At 35.1% G+C, this 27,531-nt stretch overlaps 1 protein-coding gene and 1 long non-coding RNA gene across 2 annotated transcripts; one reads left to right on the top strand and one right to left on the bottom strand.

Annotated features, from left to right (window-relative positions):
* Window positions 1-1,969: 1,969 nt before the first annotated feature.
* LOC136040163 (uncharacterized) lies at window positions 1,970-27,111 on the top strand. The gene is made up of 2 exons (XM_065724285.1): window positions 1,970-2,064; window positions 25,355-27,111. Exon 2 carries the CDS (start codon window positions 25,609-25,611, stop codon window positions 26,479-26,481), a length of 873 nt encoding a protein of 290 aa, XP_065580357.1. The 5' UTR covers window positions 1,970-2,064; window positions 25,355-25,608; the 3' UTR covers window positions 26,482-27,111.
* On the bottom strand, window positions 20,016-21,492 carry LOC136040380 (uncharacterized). The gene is made up of 2 exons (XR_010620697.1): window positions 21,392-21,492; window positions 20,016-20,458 (listed from the first exon to the last, which is right to left on the bottom strand). It is a non-coding gene; the product is annotated as an uncharacterized LOC136040380 (long non-coding RNA).
* Window positions 27,112-27,531: the final 420 nt, after the last annotated feature.

The raw sequence follows: 27,531 nt of genomic DNA on the forward strand, positions 1-27,531 counted from the left end.
CATTAAGGGGGGGGGACCGGAAATCTTGGAAAAAGCTTAAAGCAGAGAGATCAGGATGAAAGTTGGTAGAAAGAATAAGCACAAGTCCAAGATAGGTGACTGACATAACCGGACAGGATCCGCTCTCTTTGGTGGAGTTGGGGGGGGGGGGGTGTTTTGGAAAAAATAGAAAAAATGAGGTGTTACGAACGGGTGATCAGATCTTAATGAAATTTGATATCTAGAAGGATCTTGTGCTTTAAAACTGTCATTTTAAATCCCGACCAGATCCGGTGACATTGAATGGAGTTGGAGGGGGAAACCGGAATTCTTGGAAAACGTGAAATCGAGGTATCTTACGAATGGGTTATTGGATCTTAATGAAACTTGATAGAAGAATCTTATGTTTCAGATACTCCATTTTCAATTCGAATCTGATCCTGAAACATAGAGGGTTGGAGGGGGGAAACAGAAATCTTGGAAACCGGAAATCTTGGAAACCGGAAATCTTGGAAAACGCTCAGAGTGGAGAGATCGGGATGAAAATTAATGGGCTTGTTGTAGATACGAGATTGACATAATTGGTACGGATCCGTTATTTTTGGGGGGAACTGGGGGTTGATAATTTGGAAAAAATAGAAAAATTGAGGTATTTTAACTTAAGAACGGGTGACCAGATCTTAATGAAATTTTATATGTAGAAGGAACTCATGTCTCGGAGCCGTTATTTCAGATCCCTACCAGATCTGCTGACATTAGGAGGAGTTTGAGGGGGAAACAGGAAATCTTGAAAAACACTTATGAATGTTGTAGATACGTGATTGACGTAACCGGACTGGATCCACTCTCTTTGGGAGAATTAGGAGGTGGGGTTCAGTGCTTTGGCGAGTTTGGTGCTTCTGGACGTGCTAGGACGATGAAAATTGGTAGGCGTGTCAGGGAGCTGCACAAATTGACTTGATAAAGTCGTTTTCTCCGATTCGACCATCTGGGGGGCTGAAGGGAGAGGAAAAAATAGAAAAATTGAGGTATTTTTAACTTACGAGTGGGTGATCGGATCTTAATGAATTTTGATATTTAGAGGGACCTCGTGACTCAGAGCTCTTATTTTAAATCCTCACCCGCGTTAAGTCTCTGATTTTCCTTTTAAAGCAATCTATTGATTCTTGGAATTTTGCTAGAGCTCATACCATATAAGCTCTTGGCTCTTCCGACCTCGTCACAAGTGCCATATGAGCTCTTAGCTCATGTTAAGTATATGTAACCTTTGTAAATTTTGAACTAATATCTAAGTATCTTATCTGCGTTTAATTATCATCTGTTTGATAATATTTCAGTTTAGTGCCACCTACATAATAACTACATCAATCGGTTAGCTTACAGCGGTTCCCTTTTCCTCACTATCATCACTGGTTGTTACAAGGCAGTGTTACAAGGGTTGCAAGGTTGCAAGTGTTAATTCTTAAGATGTTAGACTTCTGTTTATAGAAATATGAAAAGTGGTTTTGCATAACGAAAGCTAAATACTCTTTCCATTTTCTTTTTACTATAAATTGTAAAATTAAATTTAGAACTTTGAGATTGCTGATGACAGTAATGAAACAGAGGCAAAATAATCTAAAATGGGTGTTGGGCTAGAGTGAACCAATACAAAATTGGAGAGGTGTGTCCTCATTAGCGTAGAGCAGGAGGGAAGATGCCCCCCTTAGAACTTCAAGTTTACACTAAGCATTAACGAGAACTTCTCGTATGTTGAAATTTTTCTGTGTGATGGTTGAAAAAGTGGATATAAACAGAAATTTCCAAATATCGTTTCCAATATCGATATTTATGTTTCAATATTTAATATAAATTTTTGGTTCGATACATAGATACATCAATTTTTATATTTAATGTCGCCCAGCTTTAAACTTTTGGACTGAATTCTTAGAACAAGAAACTGTTATCTAACCGTAATGTGATTTGTGTCAAATCGCTTTTATGGTGTTTAGGTTTTCTGGAAAATGGTAGGATAATGGATTTATTATATTATGTTATTTAAGAAGATAATAAGAGCATAGTAATCCAAGAAGATTAATGCTGAAGGTAACTGATTGTTAAATATAAAAAACAAGTTTTTTTTTTTACTGAAAGTAAGGAACAACCCGAAAACTTAAAATGAGCAGAAATTATTACATATGTAAGGAGGTTGTCTCTTCCTCGATACCTCCTTATTTAAACTAAAATTTGACTTTTTGTTTGAATTATTCAAGAGTGACTGCTTGACCACAGAGTCCGTTTAATCAGGATAATAAGTTCTTTTAAAATGTCTAAGAAAACTTTAGCGTAAAGAACGAGGTATTGAGGAGGGGCGATCCCCTCATATACGTAATAATTTCTGTTCATTTAAATTTAATGTTGCTCCTTACCTTCAGTTGCAAATCTTATTTTTTTTATATTAATTTCTCATCGTTTTTTAAATAATGCTGAAAAATCCAGCTCCCCTCTATGGAAAATTCCCGTCTCCCACGAAAAATTATCCCATGGAAAGATCCTTCCACGTAACTTCCCCCCTCTACCATAAAATCTTCCCTGAAAAACGTCTGTATATTTCCCAATGATCTATATGTAAACAATGAACAAAATTCATAGCTTGTCATCCTTCCACTGGGGTTGTGGGGGGTGAAATCATCCTCAAAGACATTAGTATTAGTAATTTTTTACTATACATAAGAGGGCTAGCTGCCCTACAATATTTTCGGTCACTTAAAAAAGGCACATGAACTTTGGATTTCCGATCAAGTGAACTGACACACGTCACAACTTGGGAAAAACAAATAGAAAAAATTAACACATATCTGTGACTTTTTGTGATAAAAAGTGCAAAATTCAACATTTTTATGTAGGAACTCAAAACCTCTATAGTAGGGTTCTCTGGTTTGCTGAATTTGATGATTTGATTTTGATTACGATCACTTGACTTTTTAGGGGTTTTCCCTCCTTTTGCAAAAAATTGAGGTAATTTTTCAGGCTCGTAACTTGTGATTGGTAACAGTAAATTGGATGAATCTTACATATTTTGAATAAGCATCAAAATTCAATTCTTTTGATGTACCTTTTGTTGTCAAGACTCTGTTTTTTAGAATTTCAGTTAATATTGAGCCGCATCGCTCCTTACTTACAGTTCGTTACCACGAATTGTCTGTATTAGGATTTTTGATTTTTGATGATTATTGATGAACAAAGATTTCCAAAGATAAGATAAAGGTTGTGTGAAGTTTTGTTAACTGTCGATATAGCTACAGCTCCCCCCTTCCACCATAGACTACCACCTTGACAACATCCTACGTACTGTATTAGGATTTTTGATGATTATTGATGAACAAAGATTTCCAAAGATAAGATAAAGGTTGTGTGAAGTTTTGTTAACTGTCGATATAGCTATAGCCCCCCCCCCCCTTCCACCATAGATTACCACCTTGACAACATCCTACGTACTGTATTAGGATTTTTGATGATTATTGATGAAGAAAGATTTCCAAAGATAAGATAAAGGTTGTGTGAAGTTTTGTTAACTGTCGATATAGCTATAGCCCCCCCCCCCCTTCCACCATAGACAACTTCCCCCTACCACCTTGACAACATCCTGCGTACACCCATTCGTGTTTTTCACAGAAAGTAGAAAATTACCTTGATTTTAGCTGCGCTTGTTGACCTTAAGTTAAAAAGATACACTCCATAATTTACAGCTTTAGTCTATATATACAGCCCTGGTGCGTTCCCTATAACTTTATTTGTGGGTCACCAAAAAGTCGTTATGCAACTGTCCTATTTACCTCAATTCTGAAGCTGTAAACTGTTCCTATTTTAACCCTTTTGCCAAGCCAATTGTCATCTTGGTCTCATCAAGCTTGTGTTATCTGGACGAAAACAATCAGCTGAAAGAAGGGATGATTCTTTATATTTTCCCTTTCAGTTGAAATTCAGTTTTTGATTTCTGGGTCAGTTGAAATTCAGATTGTGTTATCTGGATGAAGGCAATGAAAGTTCAAAGAAGGGATGATTCTTTTGATTGTCCATTTTGGTTGAAATTCAGGTTTTGATTTCTCGTTCAGTTGAAACTTGGGGTTTTTCAAAAATTTCCGCAGATTCTTCAAAATTTAAGCATGCAAAAACAGAGAAACAGAGAGACTACTTGTTCCACACGGAGGGCCGTGTTTACACGACTCAAAATCAGTTGAAAAACAAGTTTTTTTTAACTGAAAGTAAGGAGCGACATTAAAACTTAAAACCAGCAAAAATTACTCCGTATAAGAAGGAGACTGTTCCTTCTTCAACGCCCCGCTCTTTACGCTAAAGTTTTTTACTGTTTTAAAAAGTAGAGTTGAGAGAAAGAGTTTCGCACAAGCGAGCGAAACATTTGAAAAGCTTTGACTATTTATCACTCCATAAATTATTCTTTTTTAAGGAATAAAGTGATTAATTTAAATCAGAAATGTAAACCAATGAAATTAAAGCATGCTTTTAATCAAGAATTATAAGAAAGTAAACTCTCCCTTTTCTCTGATATAACCCATACAGTCAATAGCCATAATTGATGACTTTTGAAGTGATAGCAATGCACGATACATGTGGGCATTTAGTCTTTATGTAAAACTCTAAGAAAAAGAATTTTAAAAGCAATATTTGTGCGAAAAGCATTTATTTTTTAGGTCAATATAATACCTGATTGAGTCTAACTCAGTTCAAGCAGAAAGTAAAAAGAGTAGGGTTGACGCCCCTTGTGCTTTCTAGAGAACAGAACGTAATTTATACTTAACTGAAAGCAATCCCAATTTCAAGTTGTGTGTTTCTATTTCTCGTAATATCTGAACAAAAAAAATCACATATATATATATATATATATATATATATATATATATATATATATATAAGCTATTGGGGTGGCGCTTCGCACCACCCCAACACCTAGCTGGTGGGGGTGCTTCGCCCCCCCAAGCCCCCCCGCGCGCGTTAGTCGTTACGTGCCATATTAGTTACGCGCCATTGTAGTTGTGTCCCTGTGTCCCACCTGTGAATATAGATATATATATATATATATATATATATATATATATATATATATATATATATATATATATATATATATATATATATATATATATATATATGTTTTTAACTACGTAAAACTTGCGAATATACAACATTATTCGCTGTCCCATTGTCTGTACATATAAATAGATTGTCAGGTTTACTGACTCTTGAACATGCAACATATAATTGTCCATGGGAAAAACAATCCGTATTCAGATCTATGCCTCAGTATTCTAATGATTGTCCTTGAGCTTTGTTGATGGTGATTGCTAATCAAACATTCCCTGTGTCCCCATCGTCATTTATATATCCCCCCTGTGCCCCCCGGCGTCCCCGTTGTAGTTGTGTCCCTGTGTCCCAGTCGTCATTTATAGTCGACATATATGACGTCAGTCGACAACCACGTCCCAGTCGTCATTTGTGTCCCGGTGTCCCAGTTTTTATTTTTATTTTTTTTTAATTTTATTTTTCTCCCTTATTTTTCAGTTTTTTTCCTTTTTTAGTTTTTTCTTTTTCAGTTTTTGGTTTTTTAGTTTTTTTTAGCTTTTTTATTAGTTTTTAGTTGTTTTTTCTTTGTAGTTTTTTTTGTAGTTTCTACCTTTTTTATGTTTTTTATTTTTTAGTTTTTTACCTTTTTTTAAGTTTTTTTTAGTTTTTTAGCGTTTTTAGTTTTTTAGTATTTTCTTTTTAGTTTTTTTTGTAGTTTTTACCTTTTTTAGTTTTTTTTCTTCTTTTGTATTAATGCTAAAGCCAAGGGTCGAACCTGGAACCTCTCGGACCTAGAACCTGGAACATCACGCTTCACCAACTCAGCTACTTTGGCTTGAATAAATTTACCTTTTTTAGTTTTTTTTTTATTTTTATTTTTTTAGTTTTCTTTTTCTCCCTTATTTTTCAGTTTTTTTCCTTTTTTTAGTTTTTTTTTCTTTTTCAGTTTTTAGTTTCTTTAGTTTTTTAGTTTTTTATTAGTTTTTTTTTCTTTTTAGTTTTTTTGTAGTTTTTACCTCTTTTTTTAGTTTTTTTATTAGTTTTTAGTTGTTTTTTTCTTTGTATTTTTTTGTATTTTCTACCTTTTTTATTTTTTTTTATTTTTTAGTTTTTTACCTTTTTTTAAGTTTTTTTTAGTTTTTTAGCGTTTTTAGTTTTTTTTAGTATTTTCTTTTTAGTTTTTTTTGTAGTTTTTACTTTTTTTTTTCTTCTTTTGTATTACTGCTAAAGCCAAGGTTCGAACCTGGAACCTCTCGGACCTAGAACCTGGAACATCACGCTTTACCAACTCAGCTACTTCGGCTTGAATAAATTTACCTTTTTTAGTTTTTTTTTTATTTTTATTTTTTTAGTTTTCTTTTTCTCCTTTATTTTTCAGTTTTTTTCCTTTTTTAGTTTGTTTTTCTTTTTCAGTTTTTAGTTTTTTCAGTTTTTTAGTTTTTTATTAGTTTTTTTATCTTTTTAATTTTTTGTAGTTTTTACCTCTTTTTTTAGTTTTTTTAGTTTTTTTCTTTTTTAGTTTTTTACCTTTTTTTAGTTTTTTTTTAGTTTTTTAGATTTTTCAGTTTTTAGTATTTTCTTTTTAGTTTTTTTTGTAGTTTTTACCTTTTTTAGTTTTTTTTCTTCTTTTGTATTAATGCTAAAGCCAAGGTTCGAACCTGAAACCTCTCGGACCTAGAACCTGGAACATAACGCTTTACCAACTCAGCTACTTCGGCTTGAATACATTCGTTTTTGAATTGGTATATGATGAAATAATTCAGACGTCATATGCGGACAGACAGACAGACACACAAACAAACAACTATGTAGTTTGTCAGTGATTTCAACTTTTGCCGTAAGATACAGGCCGCAATGTCATGTCTATGAAACGCCGATTGTCCTTGAAGTAAAAGCTGCTGTATCTCGTCCCAAGATTGATTACATGTAAATGTAATAAATAAATCTGGACGACCATAGAGACGAACATACGCAATAGCATCTTGAGCATATTCATGCATATGACGGGGACTGCCAGCATATGACGAAGGTAAAATCTTTAATCTTCCAACGTTTGTGGTATTACCGTCATTTATAACTGCATCTCGCAAATGAATGTATTGTTCAGAGCGGAGCTTGGTCTGATTCAGACGTATAAATAGCAAACGTTCTGAATCAAGTTTTGCATGCATATCAACGATGTATTGGTGAAACAACTGACGGCATTTTAAAATATAATTGTCTTCATGCTGCCGAATCATTAGTCTATAGGAATAATAATGCATTGCACTGCATTTCTTATTCATTTCTTTGTTAGTGGCTGGATTTATCAATTTAATATTAAAGTGATAGCCGTCGGCTCCATCCCAAAAAATGATAGGATATTGTAGGGCATCGTAGCATCGACGAGTTTCAGCAATTCTTACCAACTGAGCGTTTCGCTTATGAAGAGTAATATCTCGAGGTAAAAACTGATCAAGGACCATAACGATTGCCACTTCGTCGATAGTTGGAACATTGTATCTACGCACATGTTGGCCAGGAGGCGTTTTGTCAGCAGAAATAACAATTTTTTGCATATCAGTAGGCATCAAATCGATGGCTGTTTTGAACAGACGCACTAAATTATTATTTTCGTGGAAAAGATGTTGCAATTGGGAAACGATTGTCCTTTCAACGCCGGGAGAAATTTCGCAACGTGCATTCAATTCAGAATTTCTATCACTGATGAAGTACAGTTGTAAAAATTTATGATTCTCGCCTGAGAATGGTAGAAGGGACCCTGCTCTATGATAAATTTGCCCTTTTACTTTGAAAGTTGGCATAAATTGATCTGGCTTTTCGATTTGGGCACCAAACGACGTCATTTGGAAACATGAGTTATATTTTCTGAGTAGTTCCAGTAAGCTCTAGTAGCTTACTTTTCTTACTTGCTCAAGTTCTAGTAGTTCCAGTAAGCAAAGTCTTCAATGGCTCTGGTGGTGCAGCCAGTAGAGGAGGTTTAACTTTTCCTGAGGTGCAACACATTCCCATTGTTTCACCATTGAATTTCAAGGCCTATCAATAGGGACAAATTTTGGACATAGTTCCGATTTGAACACATCTACTCAAGCTATAATCATCGACTGGGCTGTACCTGAATGCCAGGCGAAAATTTTCAGGTTGCTCTTGTGATTCCTCGACACGCTTTTTTTTGGTGATTTCTCTTTTAGACGCAAGCCTAATTTCACTCTGTTGTTGTGATTCCTCGGCACGCTTTCCTTTCTTACTTTCTCTATCAGCCGCAAGCCTGTTTTCTTGCTGTTCTTGTGATTCCTCGGCTCGCTTTCTTTTCTTACTTTCTCTATCAGCCGCAAGCCTATTTTTATGCTGTTCTTGTGATTCCTCGGCACGCTTTCTTTTCTTACTTTCTCTATCAGCCGCAAGTCTTTTGGCATAGACTCTTTGAGCAGCCTCCTCGGCTGTTGCCATTGTAGGTTCTCCAGTCATTTTACAATTAAAAATTTCTCTTTCAACGATCTTCTTACACTTAAAAATTTGTCTTTGAACGATTTTCTTAAATACTTATAATGACGTCATATACTTAGCATCGTCATAAAAAACATGACGACAACTAACTTCATGACGACATACAGCTCAATCCTTATAATGAAGTCAGTCGACAGACAGACCAACAACTTATTTATATATATATATATATATATATATATATATATATATATATATATATATATATATATATATATATTTTACTGAAAGTTTTAATCACATCGAATCTATGATACTTAAAAAATCGCTTTAAATATATTTTGTTTTTAGTTAAGTGCAAATTATGTTCTGGTCTTTAGAAGGTACGGAGGGTGTCAGCCTTATTCGTCTTAGTTTATTAGTAATTTTGAGTTTACTCGGTTATTTATTGTAATTTCTGTTTGTTTTTGGTTTCATCTGTATAATGATTGTGATTTAGGTATCAAGTAGTGTCAGTGACGTGTAACTGTATTAGTCACATGTCTGTGCATGTCAGTGACATTTTACTGCCCTGTCATTGGATCAGTGTCTGATTGTAGCAGATTGTATCAGTGAAATGCCAGTCACCTATCAATGCTGTGGCATCGCATCGGTGACGTGTTAGTGACGTATCAGTGACATTTCATTGTGACATCAGCCTAGTCAGACGTTTCATTGTGACTGTCAGTCCCCTCCTCAGCGCCTCGCTCCTTACGCTTAAGTTTGACTCTTTCTCACAACTCTACTTTTTAAAACAATAAAAAAATTTAGCTTAAAGAGCGAGGCACTGAGGAGGGGACAGCCCCTTTCATATACGAAATAATTTCTATCCGTTTTAAGATTTAGTGTCACTCTTTACATTCAGTTAAAAAAACTTTTTTTTCTTTAATTTCTGAATGTTTTTGAATTAATGCAGATTTTGAATTTCACTCACCGTACATGAATAATTGAAACAAGATTTGCGTATTTAATCTTTTTTTTGCTTAATGGATATCTCAAAATTTGATCGGGCAATTTTGGAGAAAAAAGGGGCGGGGGCCTAGTTTCCCTCCAATTTTTGGTCACTTAAAAAGGAAACTGGAAATTTTAATTTTATTTATACGCGCTTTTATGATTTATAAATACACGTAACTTACAAATGAACTTACGTACCATTGGAATCAGCACGGTCGAAAACCAGGCTATGAGAAATTCCACACCCCCTCCCCCTTGAACAACAAGGAAAATGGCATTTTTGCATGGGTAAGGCCGATCTGTCTCCTTTTTTTCTAGAAGGGCTATGGGGTGACAAGAACATCATAAACAAATTTTTAATAGCTCATTCGAACAGAAATTAAATTTGTTAGTAGCATTTTTAAGTGCCCAAAAATATTGGAGGGCAACTAGCCCCCTCCCTAAAGGCCTCCTCCCCCGTAATTCATCCAATCACAATTTTGAGATGGCCATTTTGTTCAACATAATTCAATGGTCAAATATCTTTGGTTTTGGTGATGATATGACCCTCCATAGTCCCTCAGGAAAGGGCTACACACTGTGTCGGCATCACGCTTATCCGTATGAGCATATTGTTATTGGGCGTATTGGTATTGAAGGTATCTAGATAGATTTTTAATAGCTCATATAAAAGATGTTGCTCATACCTGCATTCAGTGGTGTAATTTCGTCAAATTCCTAGGGGGGGGGGAGTTGGAGCCAATTTTTCTAAATCAAATGAAAATGATAGTGAAAACTGAAAAATGAGCCATGTATTACCATAGAAGCAAAGATGTACTAAAGAAAACTGATCTTTTTCGCTGGATAATTGAATTATGCAGTCTTATTTTAGTTTTGACAAGTTTTTTTTTGCAGAAACTAGATTTTAGCTGGGGGGGGGGCAAAATAAGTTCGGGGTGCAGACTTGGGTCTGGAGGTGGCAGAAATTTCTATTCATTTCTGAGTAATGAGTGGCTTTTTATCTAGGTACAGGTCAAATAAGTCTCTAAGCCTAAAGCCACATTTCTCTTGAGCTAGCAAAATTTTTCGCAAGTATGTCGATGCACAAACCTATCCGCTCAGTTAACCTTTTGTGTCGTAGCTACTCGCTTGGAGCTACTTTCGTAAGTGCTACTAAATTTGATGTTTTAAAACAAAGAATTAAAGATCTATTTCTTCTTTTAATTTTCTTGTACAAATAAAGAAACGACAATATGTTTTTTTCCCTTCATTCCTTTTTTCCTTCTTTTCATTTTTTTCCTTCATTCATTTTTCCATCCTTCCACTCTTGCACCGCTTCTTTGTTCGGCTCCTTAATAAGGGTTGAGGTGTCTTATCTCCCCTAGATTGGATGTGACTAGAAATTATATAAAAACAAAAGGTTTCAACTGAAACTAAGGACCAACATTAAAACTTAGAACGAACAGAAATTATTCCGTATACATAAGAGGTCATAGCAGTGTTGTTCCTGAATTAAATCTTATCAGGAACAAGCAAAAATTACTTTAATAAAAAATCCGGAAAAAAAATAATAGGAAAATGTTTTTTTCTATAAATAAAGGAAAGTAGTATATAGGAAATTATTTTAATCGCAATTAAATAATTAATTACTATTATTTTACCATAGAGTAATTACTATTATTTTAATAGTAATTATAGGAAATTATTTTTTCCTATAAATAAGCGAAAAATAATAGGAAAAAAATTCCGGAAAAACAAAATAGGGAAGTAAAGAGCAAAGCTGAAACTTAAAAGGAACAAAATTATTAATTCACAGCCTATTTAACATATGTCAATAAGAATAATACAAATAAATCAGCTGGTGATATTTCCCTATGATTGTGGGATTACAGAAAACTAGCGCTTTACTGAAAACACTAAACAATATATGAGTTTTGGTACGGTAAAAGTAAACCTTTGAAGGACACTTTAACAGTATAAAAGTAAAGTGTTTTTCGATTGTTACTATTTTTTTCATTACATTTGGCATCATTTCTGCACTTTGAGCTCAGTTAAATGATTGACTGTTATTTTGGATCTGAATAGGACGTTTCATGATTATTTTGTAGACAAGTCCGAAGTGTCCCTACAAACTCGCTTTAGAAATTGTATCACAACTTAAAATTCTCCGTTTTATAGAGAGAAATAACTGGATTCCCAGAGTTCATATTACGGTTGATATGTTTTTCATTTCCAGTAATACTAGGTGAGACCAAGATGTTACCTGATAAATCAATCCATTATTTTGTATGCTGTGTGATGAATTTAAACTTATTATTTTTATACCTAAGTTTTCAAGATAATTTTAATTTTATACTGAAAGTTACTGATATCACAGCCCCTGTAGGACTGTGAAAAGCGTTATAGATTAGTTTGCTGTTGTGAGGCTACGTATTTACTTTTGACTTCTAAATCAATATTCTTGTTTTTTATACTTGACTTTTGTGTTTTCAGTAAAGCGCTAGTTTTCTGTAACCCTACAAGCATAGGGAAATATCACAGTTGATTTGTTTGCATTAGTTTTATTGATATATATATATTAGATAGGCTGTGAAGTAATAATTTTGTTCATTTTAAGTTTAAACTTCGCTCTTTACTTCCCTCGGAAAAACTTCGTTTTTTTTTAATTAATTTCTATAAAATATAATGAAAGACTATTACAATTTTACTTCTCCATGAAATTGAATGCTACAACGAAGACTGATGAAAGTAAGTCTGACAGGGAATTTCTGGAACTGTATATAAACATCAGATATACAGCGTACCTGTTCCCTGTCTTTGTATCAACAACGTGTCATTGTATTAGTGATGTGTTATTGCATCAGTAACGTGTCGCTGCATAAGTGACTTGTCAGTTACCTGTCAGTGACATTTCATTGACGTGTCAATCATTGTATCAGTAACGTTCACTATAACTATCACGCGCCAGTGACGTTTCAGCGTATCAGTGACGTTTCAACTACGTATTTCTGTACCAGTAATGTTTCAGTGACAAAGCTGTGCTGTGTCGTTTGAACGTCAGCCTAGTCAGACCAATTTCTGCAAATCAGTACAAATTCAAAGCCCAAAATGTTATTTTACAAGACAATCTTAGTATTGATTGCCAAACAGAAATTTTCCATTGCCCAAAAATTTGCTATAAAATCTGATGGTATATTCTTAAAAAAATTTTTGTCTAAGAACACGAGTCTTGCAACGAAACTCAACAGTCCAAAATTGTATTTTGCTTTAGTTTCTTTATTTGCTGTTCAATGTTATAAACAGGATACAAAGAAAATATTCGTAGTATGTTTTGTTATCAGTAAAGTGCAAATGCCCCTGGGGATGTTGGGTTTTTTTCAACCCCTGAGGTATGTTTGTTTGACTTTTTGACTCTTTTTAATAAAATGGCTTGCTCAAACTTTTGATCAGATTCACTCGGGAGAGAAAGGCTGGGGGGGCTGCCTGTTCTGCGACCACTTTTTCTTTTTCAGGGCACTATAATTTTTACTTTCAAACCGAATTAGCATCCTCCAACGTTTATAAAACTAAGCTTTTCATAAAAGCACCTTATATATTCACAATAGGCAACTAGCATAGCTTACAGCCCTTATCCCGGGAGCTGATGGGTGGGGTTATCAATCCAGTAGGCATTGATATTTTGCTTTTTGACTTTTCTTGTACAAAATGGCTGTCTAAAAATTTTGTTCAGATGCATCTAGGGGAAATAATTTGTTTGGAGGGATGGGTGGTCTGGTTGCCCTCCGATCCCTTTGCTTCTTAGCAAGTGAACTAGAAATTTCGATTTCCGATCAAGTAAGCCTCTTCCAAAATTTATACGACTACCTATTCCATAAAAACTTCATTTGTTAACATTGGGCAACTTGCATTTTTTACAACCCTTGCCCCTGGGGTGCTGGAGGTTTTGTCAACATGGAAGCATAGTTATTTGATTTTTGGACTATTTTGATCAAAATGGCTGTCTAAAAATTTGAACTAATATTTTTGGAGAAAAGTGGGTGCAAGGGGGCTATTTGCCCTCTGATCACTTTTGACTCTTAAAAAGGGCACTAGAACTAACTATTTCTAATCTGATGAGCCATCTAAAAGCTTATGCGACCACTTCTTCAATATGAAGTAACTCTGGAAAAACAAACAAACATTGAAGCCTTGTGGCTGTCTATAATAGGCAATACTACAGCGTTGCCTTTAACTACAATATGATACATTTACTCAGTTCCATGTTACTAATCAAAAGCTTACAATGTAATAAAATTAAGGGAACTTGAAGGGGACTATACCCTTTCTATAAAAGGAAGGGATCCAGTTCCTTTAGACCTCATCCGTTTGTATGTCAATTCTAAAAGGGTAGCAGCTTCATTTCTACCCGTATTCTTAGATACAGCTTCATTCATAATTGCATTCTCGTCTTGCATCAATAAACATGACTTTTTATCAAAATTAAATAAAAAGACAATTTTTTTCGACGGAAAGTAAGAAGCAACATTAAAACGTAAAACGAACAGAGATTATTCCATATACGAAGGAGACTACCACTTCCTCAACCCTCGGTGTTTACGTAAAAGTATTAAAGCTATTTAAAAACACTTTTCACTCAAACTTGTGTTTGAACAGTTTTTGTTAAAGAATTGTGAGCAAAAGTCAACTTTAGCCTAAAAAATGAAGGCTGAGGAATAGATAGTCCCCCTCATCTAAAAAATAATTTCAGTTCGTTTTAAGTTTTAATGTTACTCTTTACTTTCATTCGAAAAAGCATTTTTATTTGATTTTTTTCAAATCATGCCAAGAAATCCCCCCATTGTGAAATATACCCTAAAATGTTTTTTCGATGAAAAACATCCCCAATAATTATCCCCCCGGAAAATCGCCCTAAAAAAATCCTCAGATTTTCCAATAGCATGTGCCCTTTGTTCAGGGGCTGCGTATGGCTTTGTCATCTCTAAGGGCATAGCTACTGGGAATTTCAACTACATTCAATTGAAATGCCTTCTAAAAAAATTTCATCTGATCTCTTTACTGAAAAATGGGTTTGGGAAACAGGAAATACCCTCCAATCTTTTTGATCACCTAAACGGTCACTAGAACATTCGATTTCTGTTCGAATGAGCCCTCCTATAATCTCCTAGGACCATTGGTTTGATACGATTGCGCCTGGGAAAAACAAAGAAAAAAATAACCATGCATCCGTGATCTTTCCTCTGCATTTTTTTTTCTTTTTTTTTTTACCGAATTCCCCATTTTTATGGATAGGTATTTGGAACCTCTACACTTGGGTTTTCAGATATGCTGAATCTGTTGGTTCGTTTTTCATTAAGATCGCTTAAATTTTTGTGGATGTTTCCTCCCTTTTTCGAAAATTAGGCAAATTTTCTCAGGCTCGTTGCATTTGACGAGTAATATCAACTTTAATATTTATTTTATACTAGCTGTTGGGGTGGCGCTTCGCGTCCCCCCCAAGCCCCCCCGCGCGCTTAAGTCGTTACGCGCCATATTAGTTACACGCCATTGTAGTTGTGTCCCTATGTCCCACCTGTGAATATAGATATATATATATATATATATATATATATATATATATATATATATGTGTGTGTGTGTTTTTAACTACGTAAAACTTGCGAATATACAACATTCTTTGCTGTCCCATTGTCTGTGCATATAAATAGATTGTAAGGTTTACCGACTCTTGAACCTGCAACATATAATGGTCCATGGGAAAACAGTCCGTGTTCAGATCTATACCTCATGATTCTAATGATTGCCCTTGAGCTTTGTTGACGGTGATTGCTAATCGATCATTCCCTGTGCCGCCGTCGTCATTTATATATCCCCCTGTGCCCCATGGCGTCCCCGTTGTAGTTGTGTCCCTGTGTCCCGGTCGTCATTAATATTCCCTGTGTCCCGGTCGTCATTTGTGTCCCGGTGTCCCAGTCTGTGATTTCTCTTTGAGTGTCCTTGGCGTCATTTATATTCCTTGTGTTCCGGTTTCCCGGTCGTCATTTGTGTCCCGGTGTCCCGGTCTGTCTATACATTCGTTTTTGAATTGGTCTTTTTTTTTAGTTTTTAGTTTGTTACCTTTTTTTTAGTTTTTTTTAGTTATAACTCATGATACTAATGATTGCCCTTGAGCTTTGTTGATGGTGATTGCTAATCGAACATTCCTTGTGTCCCCGTTGTCATTTATATATCCCCCTGTGCCCCGGCGTCCCCGTTTTAGCTGTGTCCCTGTGCCCCGGTCGTCATTTATATTCCCTGTGTCCCGGTCGTCATTTGTATCCCGGTATGTATACACATTCGTTTTTGAAATGGTATATGATGAATAAATTTTTGTATTTTTCCCCTTTTTTTCTTTTTAGTTTTTTTTTTTTGGTTTTTACTTTTTTTTAGTTTTTTTAGTTTTTTTCTTTTTTCTTTTTAGTTTTTTTTTTATTTTTATTTTTTTAAGTTTTGTTTTTCTCCTTTATTTTCCATTTTTTTCCTTTTTTCTTTTTTTTCTTTTTTAGTTTTTTAGCTTTTTTAGTTTTTTTTATTTTGTTTTTAGTTGTTTTTTTCTTTTTAGTTTTTTTGTAGTTTTTACCTTTTTTTAGTTTTTTTTAGTTTTTTTTACTTATGTCCTGGTCGTCATTTATACTCCCTGTGTCCCGGTCGTCATTTGTGTCCCGGTGCTTTGTTGATGATGATTGCTAATCGTAACATTCCTTGTGTCCCGGTCGCTTTCTCTTTGAGTGTCCCGGTCATCATTTATATTCCCTACTAGCTGTTGGGGTGGCGCTTCGCGCCACCCCAACACCTAGTTGGTGGGGGCGCTTCGCCCCCCCCAAGCCCCCCCGCGCGCGTAAGTCGTTACGTGCCATACTAGTTACGCGCCATTGTAGTTGTGTCCCTATGTCCCACCTGTGAATATAGATATATATATATATATATATATATATATATATATATATATATATATATATATATATATATATATATATATATATATATATATATGTATATATATATATATATATATATATATATATATATATATATATATATATATTTCTATATGTTTTTAACTACGTAAAACTTGCGAATATACAACATTCTTTGCTGTCCCATTGTCTGTGCATATAAATAGATTGTCAGGTTTACCGACTCTTGAACATGCAACATATAATGGTCCATGGGAAAACGATCCGTATTCAGATCTATACCTCATGATTCTAATGATTGCCCTTGAGCTTTGTTGATGGTGATTGCTAATCGACCATTCCCTGTGTCGCCGTCGTCATTTATATATCCCCCTGTGCCCCCCGGCGTCCCCGTTGTAGTTGTGTCCCTGTGTCCCGGTCGTCATTTATATTCCCTGTGTCCCGGTCGTCATTTGTGTCCCGGTGTCCCAGTCTGTGATTTCTCTTTGAGTGTCCCGGGCGTCATTTATATTCCTTGCGTCCCGGTATCCCGGTCGTCATTTGTGTCCCGGTGTCCCGGTCTGTATATACATTAGTTTTTGAATTGGTCTTTTTTTAGTTTTTAGTTTTGTACCTTTTTTTAGTTTTTTTTAGTTATACCTCATGATTCTAATGATTGCCCTTGAGCTTTGTTGATGGTGATTGCTAATCGAACATTCCCTGTGTCCCCGTCGTCATTTATATATCCCCCTGTGCCTCCCTGCGTCCCCGTTGCAGTTGTGTCCCTGTGTCCCGGTCGTCATTTATATTCCCTGTGTCCCGGTCGTCATTTGTATCCCGGTGTCCTGGTCTGTATATACATTCGTTTTGAAGTGGTATATGATGAAATAAATTTTTGTATTTTTCCCCTTTTTTTCTTTTTAGTTTTTGTTTATTTTTATTTTTTTAGTTTTGTTTTTCTCCTTTATTTTTCATTTTTTTCCTTTTTTATTTTTTTTCTTTTTTAGTTTTTTTAGTTTTTTAGCTTTTTTAGTTTTTCTATTAGTTTTTTTTTAGGTTTTTTGTAGTTTTTACCTTTTTTTTAGTTTTTTTAGTTTTTTTACTTATGTCCTGGTCGTCATTTATACTCCTTGTGTCCCGGTCGTCATTTGTGTCCCGGTCCTTTGTTGATGGTGATTGCTAATCGAACATTCCTTGTGTCCCAGTCGCTTTCTCTTTGAGTGTCTTGGTCGTCATTTATATTCCCTATGTGCCGGTGTCCCGGTCGTCATTTGTGTCCCGATGTCCCAGTCTGTAATTTCGTCAGTCGAAAACATGACGTCAGTCAACACACAAACATGACGTCAACCGACAGACCCACACACACACAGACAACTTATTTTTATATATATTAAATAAAAAAAACTAATTTTTTTAGCTGAAAGTAAGGAGCGACATTAAAACTTAAAACGAACAGAAATTACTCCGTATATGAAATGGGTTGTCCCCTCCACAATCCCTCGCTCTTTACGCTAAAGCTTTTAATTGTTTTAAAAAGTAAAATTGTGGCAAAGAGTCAAACTTCAGCGTAAAGAGCGAGGGATTGCGGAGGGAACAACCCATTTCATATACGGAGTAATTTCTGTTCGTTTTAAGTTTTAATGTCGCTCCTTACTTTCAGCTAAAAAAATTAGTTTTTTTTTTATTTAATTTCTGAACGTTTTTGAATTAATGCATGTTTGGTCTTGGCTCTCCGCACATAAATTATTAAAATGAAACTTGTATATTAATTCTTTTTTTGGCTAAGCGGCTTTCTCTTAGTTTTGATCAGACGATTTTGAGAAATAAGGGGTGGAGAAGGAGGCCTAGTTGCCCTCCAATTTTTCGGTTACTTAAAAAGGCAACTAGAAAATACACGTAACTTAAGAATTAACTTACGTAACAAACTTTCATAACCTTATATTTTTATTATGTATCCGAGGGGGTCTGTACCCTCGTTAATATCTCGCTCTTTACACTAAATCGTAAGTTTTGTCCCAATTCTTTAAGAATGACCCCTGAATCAGAAAGGCCGTAGAATAAATAGTTGAAATTACTAAAAATACTTTAGCATAAAGAGCAAGGTATTTATCTCCTTCTAAATACCTCGCTCTTTATGCTAAAGTATTTTTAGAACCCCTCATATGCGTAATTATCTCTGTTCGTTTTAAGTTTCAATGGTACTTCTTCCTTTCATTTGAAAAACGTTTTCATGTTTATTTTTCATTGTTTTCTTATAGTAATGCTAGAGAATCCTGCGCCCTTTTCATTGAATTTTTCTTCCCCCATGACAGATTCCTCAAAGGAAAGATCCTCCAACATAGCCCCCTCTCCTCAGACCAACCCCCAAACAAAATAAAATCCCCCTGAAAACGTCTGTACTCTCCCCAATAACCATTACTATATGTAAACACTGGTCAAAGTTTGTAACTTGCAGCCCTTCCCCCAGGGATTGTAGGGGAGTAAGTCATCCCCAAAGACATAGTTATTATGGTTTTCGACTATGCTGAACAAAATGACTATCTCAAAATTTTGATCCGTTGACTTTGGGAAAAAAATGAGCGTGGGAGGGGGCCTAGATGCCCTCCAATTTTTTGGTCACTTAAAAAGGGCACTAGAACTTTTCATTTCCGTTAGAATGAGCCCTCTTGCGACATTCTAGGACCACTTGGTCGATACGATGACCCCTGGGGAAAAGAAAAAAAAAACAAAAACAAACGAATAAACACGCACCCGTTATTTGTCTTCTGCCAAAAAATACAAAATTCCACATTTTTGTAGATAGAAGCTTGAAACTTCTATAGTAGTGTTCTCTGATACGCTGAATCTGATGGTGTCATTTTCGTTAAGATCCTACGACTTTTAGGGGGTGTTTCTCCCTATTTTCTTAAATAAGGCAAATTTTCTCAGGCTCGTAACTTTTGATGGGTAAGACTAAACTTGATGAAACTTATATATTTAAAATCAGCATTAAAATGCGATTCTTTTGATGTATATTTTAGCATCATAATTCCGCTTTTTAGAGTTTTGGTTACTATTGAGCCGGGTCGCTCCTTACTACAGTTCCTTATCACGAACTGTTTGATAGGAGATGTGCCGGTTTCCTGGTCGTCATTTGTGTCCCGATGTCCCGGTCTGTAATTTCGTCAGTCGAAAACATGACGTCAGTCGACACACAAACATGACGTCACTCGACACACACACACACAGACAACTTATTTTTATATATATAGATAGATTTTGACAATAAGCGTAAAAAAACAATTCATTAGATGCAGCAATTGTTATAAATTTTTTTTTAGGGTTCGGTTAGTATTGAACCAAATCGGTCCTTATTTACAGTTTGTGATCACGAACTTTTTGATTATCAAAATTAGCCAACATAAAAAAATGAATAGCTAAATCTAAAAAACAAATAAAAATAAACATATAGGAAAACTACTCTGTCCAGGGATTTTATTATGCTTGGTTTAATGGCAAATTTTAATTTCATGGGCTGGATAGCCATTGTAGTAAGACGGTTGATTCCTGTTGAGTTTTAGCATCGAAAAACATGACTGTATTAGCCACCGAGACTATCAACCTTAGCGAGAGAGAAAAAAAAAATTAAGAATCAAATTTTAATAAATAACAAATAAATACATATAAAATCTAGTCTATCCATGGATTCCCTTGTGCATGGCTTTCTTGTACATCTTCATAGCATGGATTGGATGAACATTGTGGTAAGACGGCTGATATACTCTTTGATGGACATTGTGGTAAGAAGGTTGATACACTCTTTGACTGTAAACTGAAGGTCCATAAACTGGCATTACGTGCTGCATGGGCATGGAGTAATAAGAGGCACTGTGAAGGCCATAGTTAGTTGGAGTATATTGGTTGTATCCCTTATAATGGTGCATTTTGTGATGTTTTGTGGAATCAGCTGTCAGATCAGAGTCATCAATATCTTCTGGTGGGAATTCGGTTCTGGCTTCTCCTTTATCTTGTAGCTCTTGTGTCATGAGGGTGGCGAAAAGACAGAATAGAACAATGGTGACTTTCATCTGTAAGAAAGGGTTTTGTAATTAATAGTGATGGAAAAAGTAAAGAGCACTCCAAGGTCTTTCGATTCGTCCCAACGCCAGTTGAATATTAGATTATCATAGTATAAATAATGGGGTATAAATAAGGAGGTCCTTAATCATGTTAATCATTCTTTGCATAGTCATAGGAAGATTATATTATCAACTATATTATTAACTATATAGGTTATGCAGCCTGATTTTCTTAATTCTTTTTTTTCAATTTTACTTTACTATTCTTTTTTCAATCTTACTTTTTACTTACAATTTCACATTTCAATTTTTAGATTCACTTCTTTGATTTTTTTCCCGTCAAACATCTGGCCTTTATTTTCTAGATTCTTATGCTTAAAGAGCCTGTGTCTCCATCATTTTTATTTAGTTACCGTTGAACCTCCATGAGGCTTTACTCACTCCGCATCTGCTGGACAAATAATTTGTAGGTTCAAGCCTCAATTTTGAAACTAATGCTCCATTTGATTTATAAATTATTTTACCTTATTCTAGTTCGGTGCTCCTGGTAAGTGGCTAGTAGTCTTCTTTTTCTTCACATTTATGATTAAATACAGAACTTTCGGTATTATTTTATGAGAATTGGTATTGTTTTATGTATAGAAACATGAAAAACAATTTGACTTTATCAAAAACAACTATCTTTTGATGTTTGTTATACAATGTGAAATTTTATTCAAAAATTTTCCGATTATGATGATCAAAAACAAAGAGAGAGAAAAATCTCAAGAAGTAGAAAATAAACGTGATTACAGCCAGTAGAAGGAAAAGAAAAAACTAAAACGACGTGGACTTGAAAACTAATTCCCCCCTCCAAACTAATTTGTAGGGGTGATGACTTCACTAAAAGTCAATAGAAAATAGCTTAGGAGAAGTGCATTTACGTAGAAAATAGAAAAGTACCTTGATTTTAGCTATTCTTGTTCAAATTCTTTAGTACAACTGACAATTCTAAATTAACGAGCAGCCTATATATACAACCCTGATATATTCCTTATAATAATATTTCTGGTTCAATTAATAAGCGGCTAAACAACTGTCCGACTTACCTAAATCAAGAAGCTGTAAATTGTCCGCATTTCCCTGTGCTAAATAACTACCCTCTTGTCTAATATTAGGGTTTTACCCAGATTGTGTAACCCGCTTGCATGAAAGTAGTGAAAGTTAAAAAGAGGGTTGATTCTTTTGAAATTCACTTTCAGGACGAACGTTAAGGCCGTGATTAAGTGAACTGATGGAACTCGCAAATCTCATGTTAAAATTGAAAATTTATATTTAAAAAGTACTCAAGTATTCATTGGCGGAACATACCGCTTTTAATATCAGGCTGTAGCTTCTTGAAGATGCTACAAAATTTTTGTTAGGATTTTGCTCTATTTCCCCTAATTGCTTAGAAAACTTACAAAATGTCTAGCTCTTTTTTTCAAGTGTACTCTATGAAGGATATTGTTTTTAGAACAAAATTGGTACTATCATGAGCAGAAGACAATGACCTGTAAGATGATTGGAACCATTTTTCGATGTACTTTCCTGTTTTCGAACATTCCCATAGAACATTTCCAGCTACCTAAAATTTTTACAAGTTTTTTGCCAGATTAACCTGCTATTTCTGCCAATGAATAAGTGCTATTTGAAGGGTTTCGGACAATCGACGGTCTCTAGAGAATTGAGAGACAAAAGGCTACCCTAACTCCAATTTTGAAGCTCGATGTTTTCAAGTTCACTTAATCACGGCCTTATACCTTCAACGGTAAACGTTAAAACGTTGTAGCACTGTCATTATTACAATTCCAATGTTAAAGCTGTTCTGGTCTGCTAATAAGGGTTCCCGCAGAGATTTTTCAGTATATGGAGGGGAGGGGATGATCCTGCCAAATATCAATCGCAGAAGAAAGGTTTCACTCTTATACTCTGATCTGCCGGACATTCTATTTCTTAATTTGTTTTTTTTCAGGAGGGGGAGGAGCTTGTGGGTGCCAATACATGCCAGAGAAGAAAGGGTGGCATAAAAACGCATATTCAGTGTTGTTATTTAGGTAATACATGCGCGCACATAGGAGGGGGGTTGATAAAGTACAATCTCAAGTTTTAAGTGGTGACGGGAGTATTGGGAGGACTTGAATCAGTTAAGCAACTTTGAGTTGAGTGTCCACGAATTCGAGGGAGAGATGCCTGGGAAGTGTGATAAGTTTGAAACGTAGATTAAATAAACAAAATAACAAGTTTTTTTAACTGAAAGTAAGGAACGACATTAAAACTAAAAACGAACATAAATTATTTCGTTTATGAAAGAGGTTGTCCCCTCGTCAACGCCCTGCTCTTTACGCTGAAGTTTTTTATTGCTTTAAAAAATAGAGTTTTTACAAAGAGTCAAACTTAGCGTAAAGAGCAGAGCGTTGAGGAGGGGTAGCCCCTTTCAAACACGGAATAATTTCTGTTCGTTTCAAGTTTTAATGTCGTTAGTTACTTTCTATTGAAAAAAACTTGTTTTTATTCTTTAAGTTCTGAACTTTTTGTAACTAATGGAGGTTCAAATTTGGCTCACCATGCATGAAAAATTTAAAATTTAGAAAATTTAATACGGACGATTATGGCTGAAAAACTTTTCTTAGCCCACTCTCATTTGACAAAAAACTTTTATTTCTGATTGTTTTTAAAATCATGCCAAAAATTCCCATCCGTTGAAAATTCTCCCCACAAATATCCCCTCCCCTATTGAAATGGTGCTCCTGCAGAAAATTCACTCTGGAGAATTTATCTTGTGGAAAACACCCCCATGGAGGATTTATCCCATGAAAATCCCCCAACTGCGGAAAAATAATCTAGACAACTTCAACCCGGTTAAATATTTCCCCCAGAAAATTCCCCCTAATACATTCACATTTAAAATTGAGTCAGCAAAAAGAAAGTAAGACAAATAGAAAGAATTTGATATAGGAATCCTGGCAAATTCCCCCAGTACAAACTTCCTTTGGAAAGTTTTTCCCTCCCAGCGGAAAATTACCCCCGTAGAAAATCCTCCTTGCAGAAAATCCCCCCCCTATTCGAATAATGTCGGTACACTTCCCAATAAGAAATACTATATGTAAACAATGGGAGAATTTCATGACGTAAAAACCAGGGGCTGTGGGGGTTACGTTGTCCTCAAAGACATAGTTACAGGGCTTTTCAATTATGCTGAAAAAAATGTCTATCTCAGAATTTTGATCGAATAACCTTTGGAAAAGAAATGTGGGAGGAGGACCCATTGCCCTCCATTCTTTTTGGTTACTTAAAAAGGGCACTAGAACTCCGTTCGTACGAGCCCTTTCTTGATATTCTAGGACTATTGGTTCGATGCGATCACCCCGGGAAAAAAAAACAAAAAGCAACAAAAAAAACACGCATTCCTAATGCGCTGAATCTGATGGCGTGATTTTCATTAAGATTCCTTCACTTTTAGGGCGTACCCCCCTCCCTTGTGAAAAGTAAACAAGTTTTCTCAGGCTCGTAACTCCTGACGAGTAACATTATGATGATAGCCGATAATAAGCCGATTCTTTTGATATATCTATTCATATCAAAATTCTGTTTTTTAGAGTTTTGGTTACTGTTGATCCACATCGCTCCTTACTTGCAGTTCGTTATCGTGAACTGCATGATTATAAATATAGTTTGTATTATTATACAATGTCTAAAATGTAGTTTAATACAAGTATAGTGAAGTAAATTCAAGCAAGTTAAAAAAATACCAAAACAGGCCAAATATGAGAATATATAAGACGAGATTAAATAACCTTGAGGTGTCACAAAGTTTATTCTGCGGATGTAGGCCTACCTGAAGTGACCATCGTCCGTAAATGCTTCCTGCAAAGGAAAAACATTGTCTAAGATTCATTTGTTTCAGGATTAAATATAATTTAACTCTATTATACTGCCTGATGGCTACAAACCAATAATTTAATTAAACCTGTGTTGGCCTCAGGCGGCTTGGTGCTGCAGTGAGTTATTAGTAGTAGTAGTAGTAGTAGTTAAATATGTTAGTCAGTATAGATGTGAACATGAACTAGATAGGAAAGTACCATGCAAATCCATTGAAACAGAAGATTGCAAATGTAGAAACAATAATGGCAGTGTGAATAATTAGGGGTAAGGGTGCGTGTGAATTGTATCATTTAAAAGTAAGGTAAATAAGTAGGCTATTAGATTTTGTTAAAACTAACCATGAAATAACAAATTAAGCTTTTTCAGTATTTTTCTGTCTTTGATTAAATGATAGTGAGTTAGAGGTTTTGCGCATAATTTCCCCTATGAATGATAAATATAATCAATGGCAAGAACAGAAGAGTAGAAGTACAAGCTTCACCTTTACTATGGACGAGTTTCCACTCACTCCCGCTGTAAGGTATAAAAATTCTAGTCTCACTTGATCCGTCGGGCGTCATAAACTGTCACCATACCACGTTTCATGCATGGCGTACATGGCAACGTATATAGCGAAAATATAACAGTTAAACAAATATAAATTTTAACTGAATATTTCGATCACATATACAGTGTCCATAATCAGGATACTGTATATGTGTCCGAAATATTCAGTTAAAATTTTATGTTTGTTTCACTGTCGATTAAAAGGTTTCAACCCTATTTTAAACTGTTATTATATTTTCGTCATGGAAAGGCAGTGTGGGCTTCGAAGTTATCAACGTATATAGTGTTTGGCATATGATATCTGCTACATGTGATTTTTGATTTTTCGTATTACTCAGGTTTTAATCCTCGAGGTCTTTACGTCACACATAGCAAACTTCTCCAAGGGTGGCGGGTGCCTGAGAGTTCACATTATCCACTTTTTTTCAAAATTAAGCGTATATTCTTTTCTTACAGTTGACGATCCCTCGGATTTCACTCTCCAATTTTTCACGTTACTTGTGGCAGACCTCCATCACACATTGTATCCGCCACTGGGTGTACGAAGTATTAGAAGTGGATAGCCCTTCAGACTTTACTCCTGGTGAAAATTAATGCAAGCTGAAATTTGACTAGAGAAAAAAAAGTCGTTTTTAGAGGTCGTTAAACTTTACTTGAGCATGCCATGATTTCAGCCAAAAGTGTGTCTCACATGTGCAGTGGTACTGAAGATGACTAAACAGCGACTCTTTAGTATTTTTAAACCTTTGCTGATTTTTCTGTGCCTTACAGTTTTTTACATCTATCAGTTTGGAGCTAAACTGAATGTGATTGTTCATAGTGATATCAATGAAATCGAAAGGAATTTAGGAATAACCGAAGACGAAATGTCTTGCAAAGAGAAAGGTATTGGAAAAACAGGTGGATTTTGTCTAGACGAAGATAACATCTTAGTTGGTGGTAATAAACTTTGGGGACCAGAATTTGCTAAAGGAATGGAGAATATTTTTAAGAACAGCTCGGTTTTAGACCTCGGAGCTGGCCTAGGACACTATGGTCGATATTTTTTACGTAAAAGAGAATATATTTTTGAAGATAAATTTAGAGATATTGAAAAATCTATATTTTTTGATAGAATAGAAGATATTATTAACACACCTAAAAGAATTTTGCATTACGAAGGTTATGATGGAGCTTTAAACATAGAGAAAGTGACTTCAGGTTTTATCAAACATATTGACCTTGCTGCACCACAGAATTTAAATCGTAAATTTGATTGGGTCATGAGTGTTGAGGTTGGTGAGCATATTCCAATGGAATACGAATCAATATACATTAGCAATATGATAAAACACGCGTGTAAGGGTATTATCCTTACGTGGGCTGTGGAAGGCCAAGGAGGACACTTTCATGTGAATAACCACAATAATTCATACGTAAGGGAGCGGATGGAGACAAAAGGATGGAAGACCTGTGACTCAGCGGAGGAGTACCTTCGTGATATTGCTGATTTGGGCTATCTAAAAAATACCATAATGTTTTTTGTGCCAAAAAGTATGCCACCCAAAATGTGCCCGTACTATAAACCCTTCTCATGTGAATAAAGTGGATTTTACATAAAAGGGATTTTCACCCTTTTTGTGAGTGATGCTCAATTGTGGTAAAGAAGTTCCTTATTATTTAATTCGGGTTAATTCTGGGTTAAGCACAACATTGCTATGGATTTCCCGCTTCCTGGGTTGTGAGTGCCATTCAGCGAAATTACACCAATGAAAGGGGATAGATATGGTATGGAGTTTGTAAGGGCTTAGAAACGTCTAATTTTCCAGGAAAGTTTCATTTTTTCTCCATGTTATAATTTTGCCATGTTTTATTTTTGCATTAAGTAAAACGGATATATGTTTTGATCTCCCCCACCTCTCCCATATTGCTGTACATGTTTTAAGCTACTTAATAAATATAACGAGCCTACTTTGTTTTTGGACTGATTTGTTAAGTTTTATTTAAAGATCTTTTTGTTTAAATATTCTCCTTTGTTAAAATCAGCCACCATGACAGCGTGTCGTATGAAAAGAAATTAGTCCTCAGTTAACTTATTTCTGAATTATTTAGTGCTTATAACGGAAATTTCAGTCATTTATCTCTTTATTTACTTAATCTGGATTGAGAAACTGCCTGACTGTTTTGTTCTACCACTTTTGTATGCAATAAATCCTACAAATTTTACTTTTAAATGTGCTTGTTGGGTATGACATATAATCGAAATTTGGGTGCAATTCCCGAAAGAGCTTTCTTAACCCAAAACTCGGTTAAGGTCCTTTTATAATAAGATTATAGTAATACCGAGATTTAACTGGCGCTAATTTCATCAAATCAGAATTGTTGATAGAATTTCTGCTTATTGTCAAATATGTCTGTTTTTGTTGTTGTTTCCTTTTAGTTTTTTATTTTTGGAAGACGGAGGATAGAAAGAGGATCCAACTTGGACCAATCCACTATGTGTATGGTCTTGATGCTGTATGTGTTCCTAATAAATTAAGGTTCCTGACATTTTCAGAGAGCCCTTGTTTAAATAAGGGTACTTGTGTATTATACCGACCACGCTCGAAAATTGAAGTTGGTTCATCATGACAAAATGCTCCAAAATAGGATGA

The sequence above is a fragment of the Artemia franciscana genome, chromosome 20 (genome assembly GCF_032884065.1).
Source record: "Artemia franciscana chromosome 20, ASM3288406v1, whole genome shotgun sequence".
NCBI lineage: Eukaryota > Metazoa > Arthropoda > Branchiopoda > Anostraca > Artemiidae > Artemia > Artemia franciscana.

Excerpts from the sequence above, each read along its gene's own strand:
- LOC136040163 (XM_065724285.1), top strand. The coding sequence starts at position 25,609 with ATGACTAAACAGCGACTCTTTAGTATTTTTAAACCTTTGCTGATTTTT.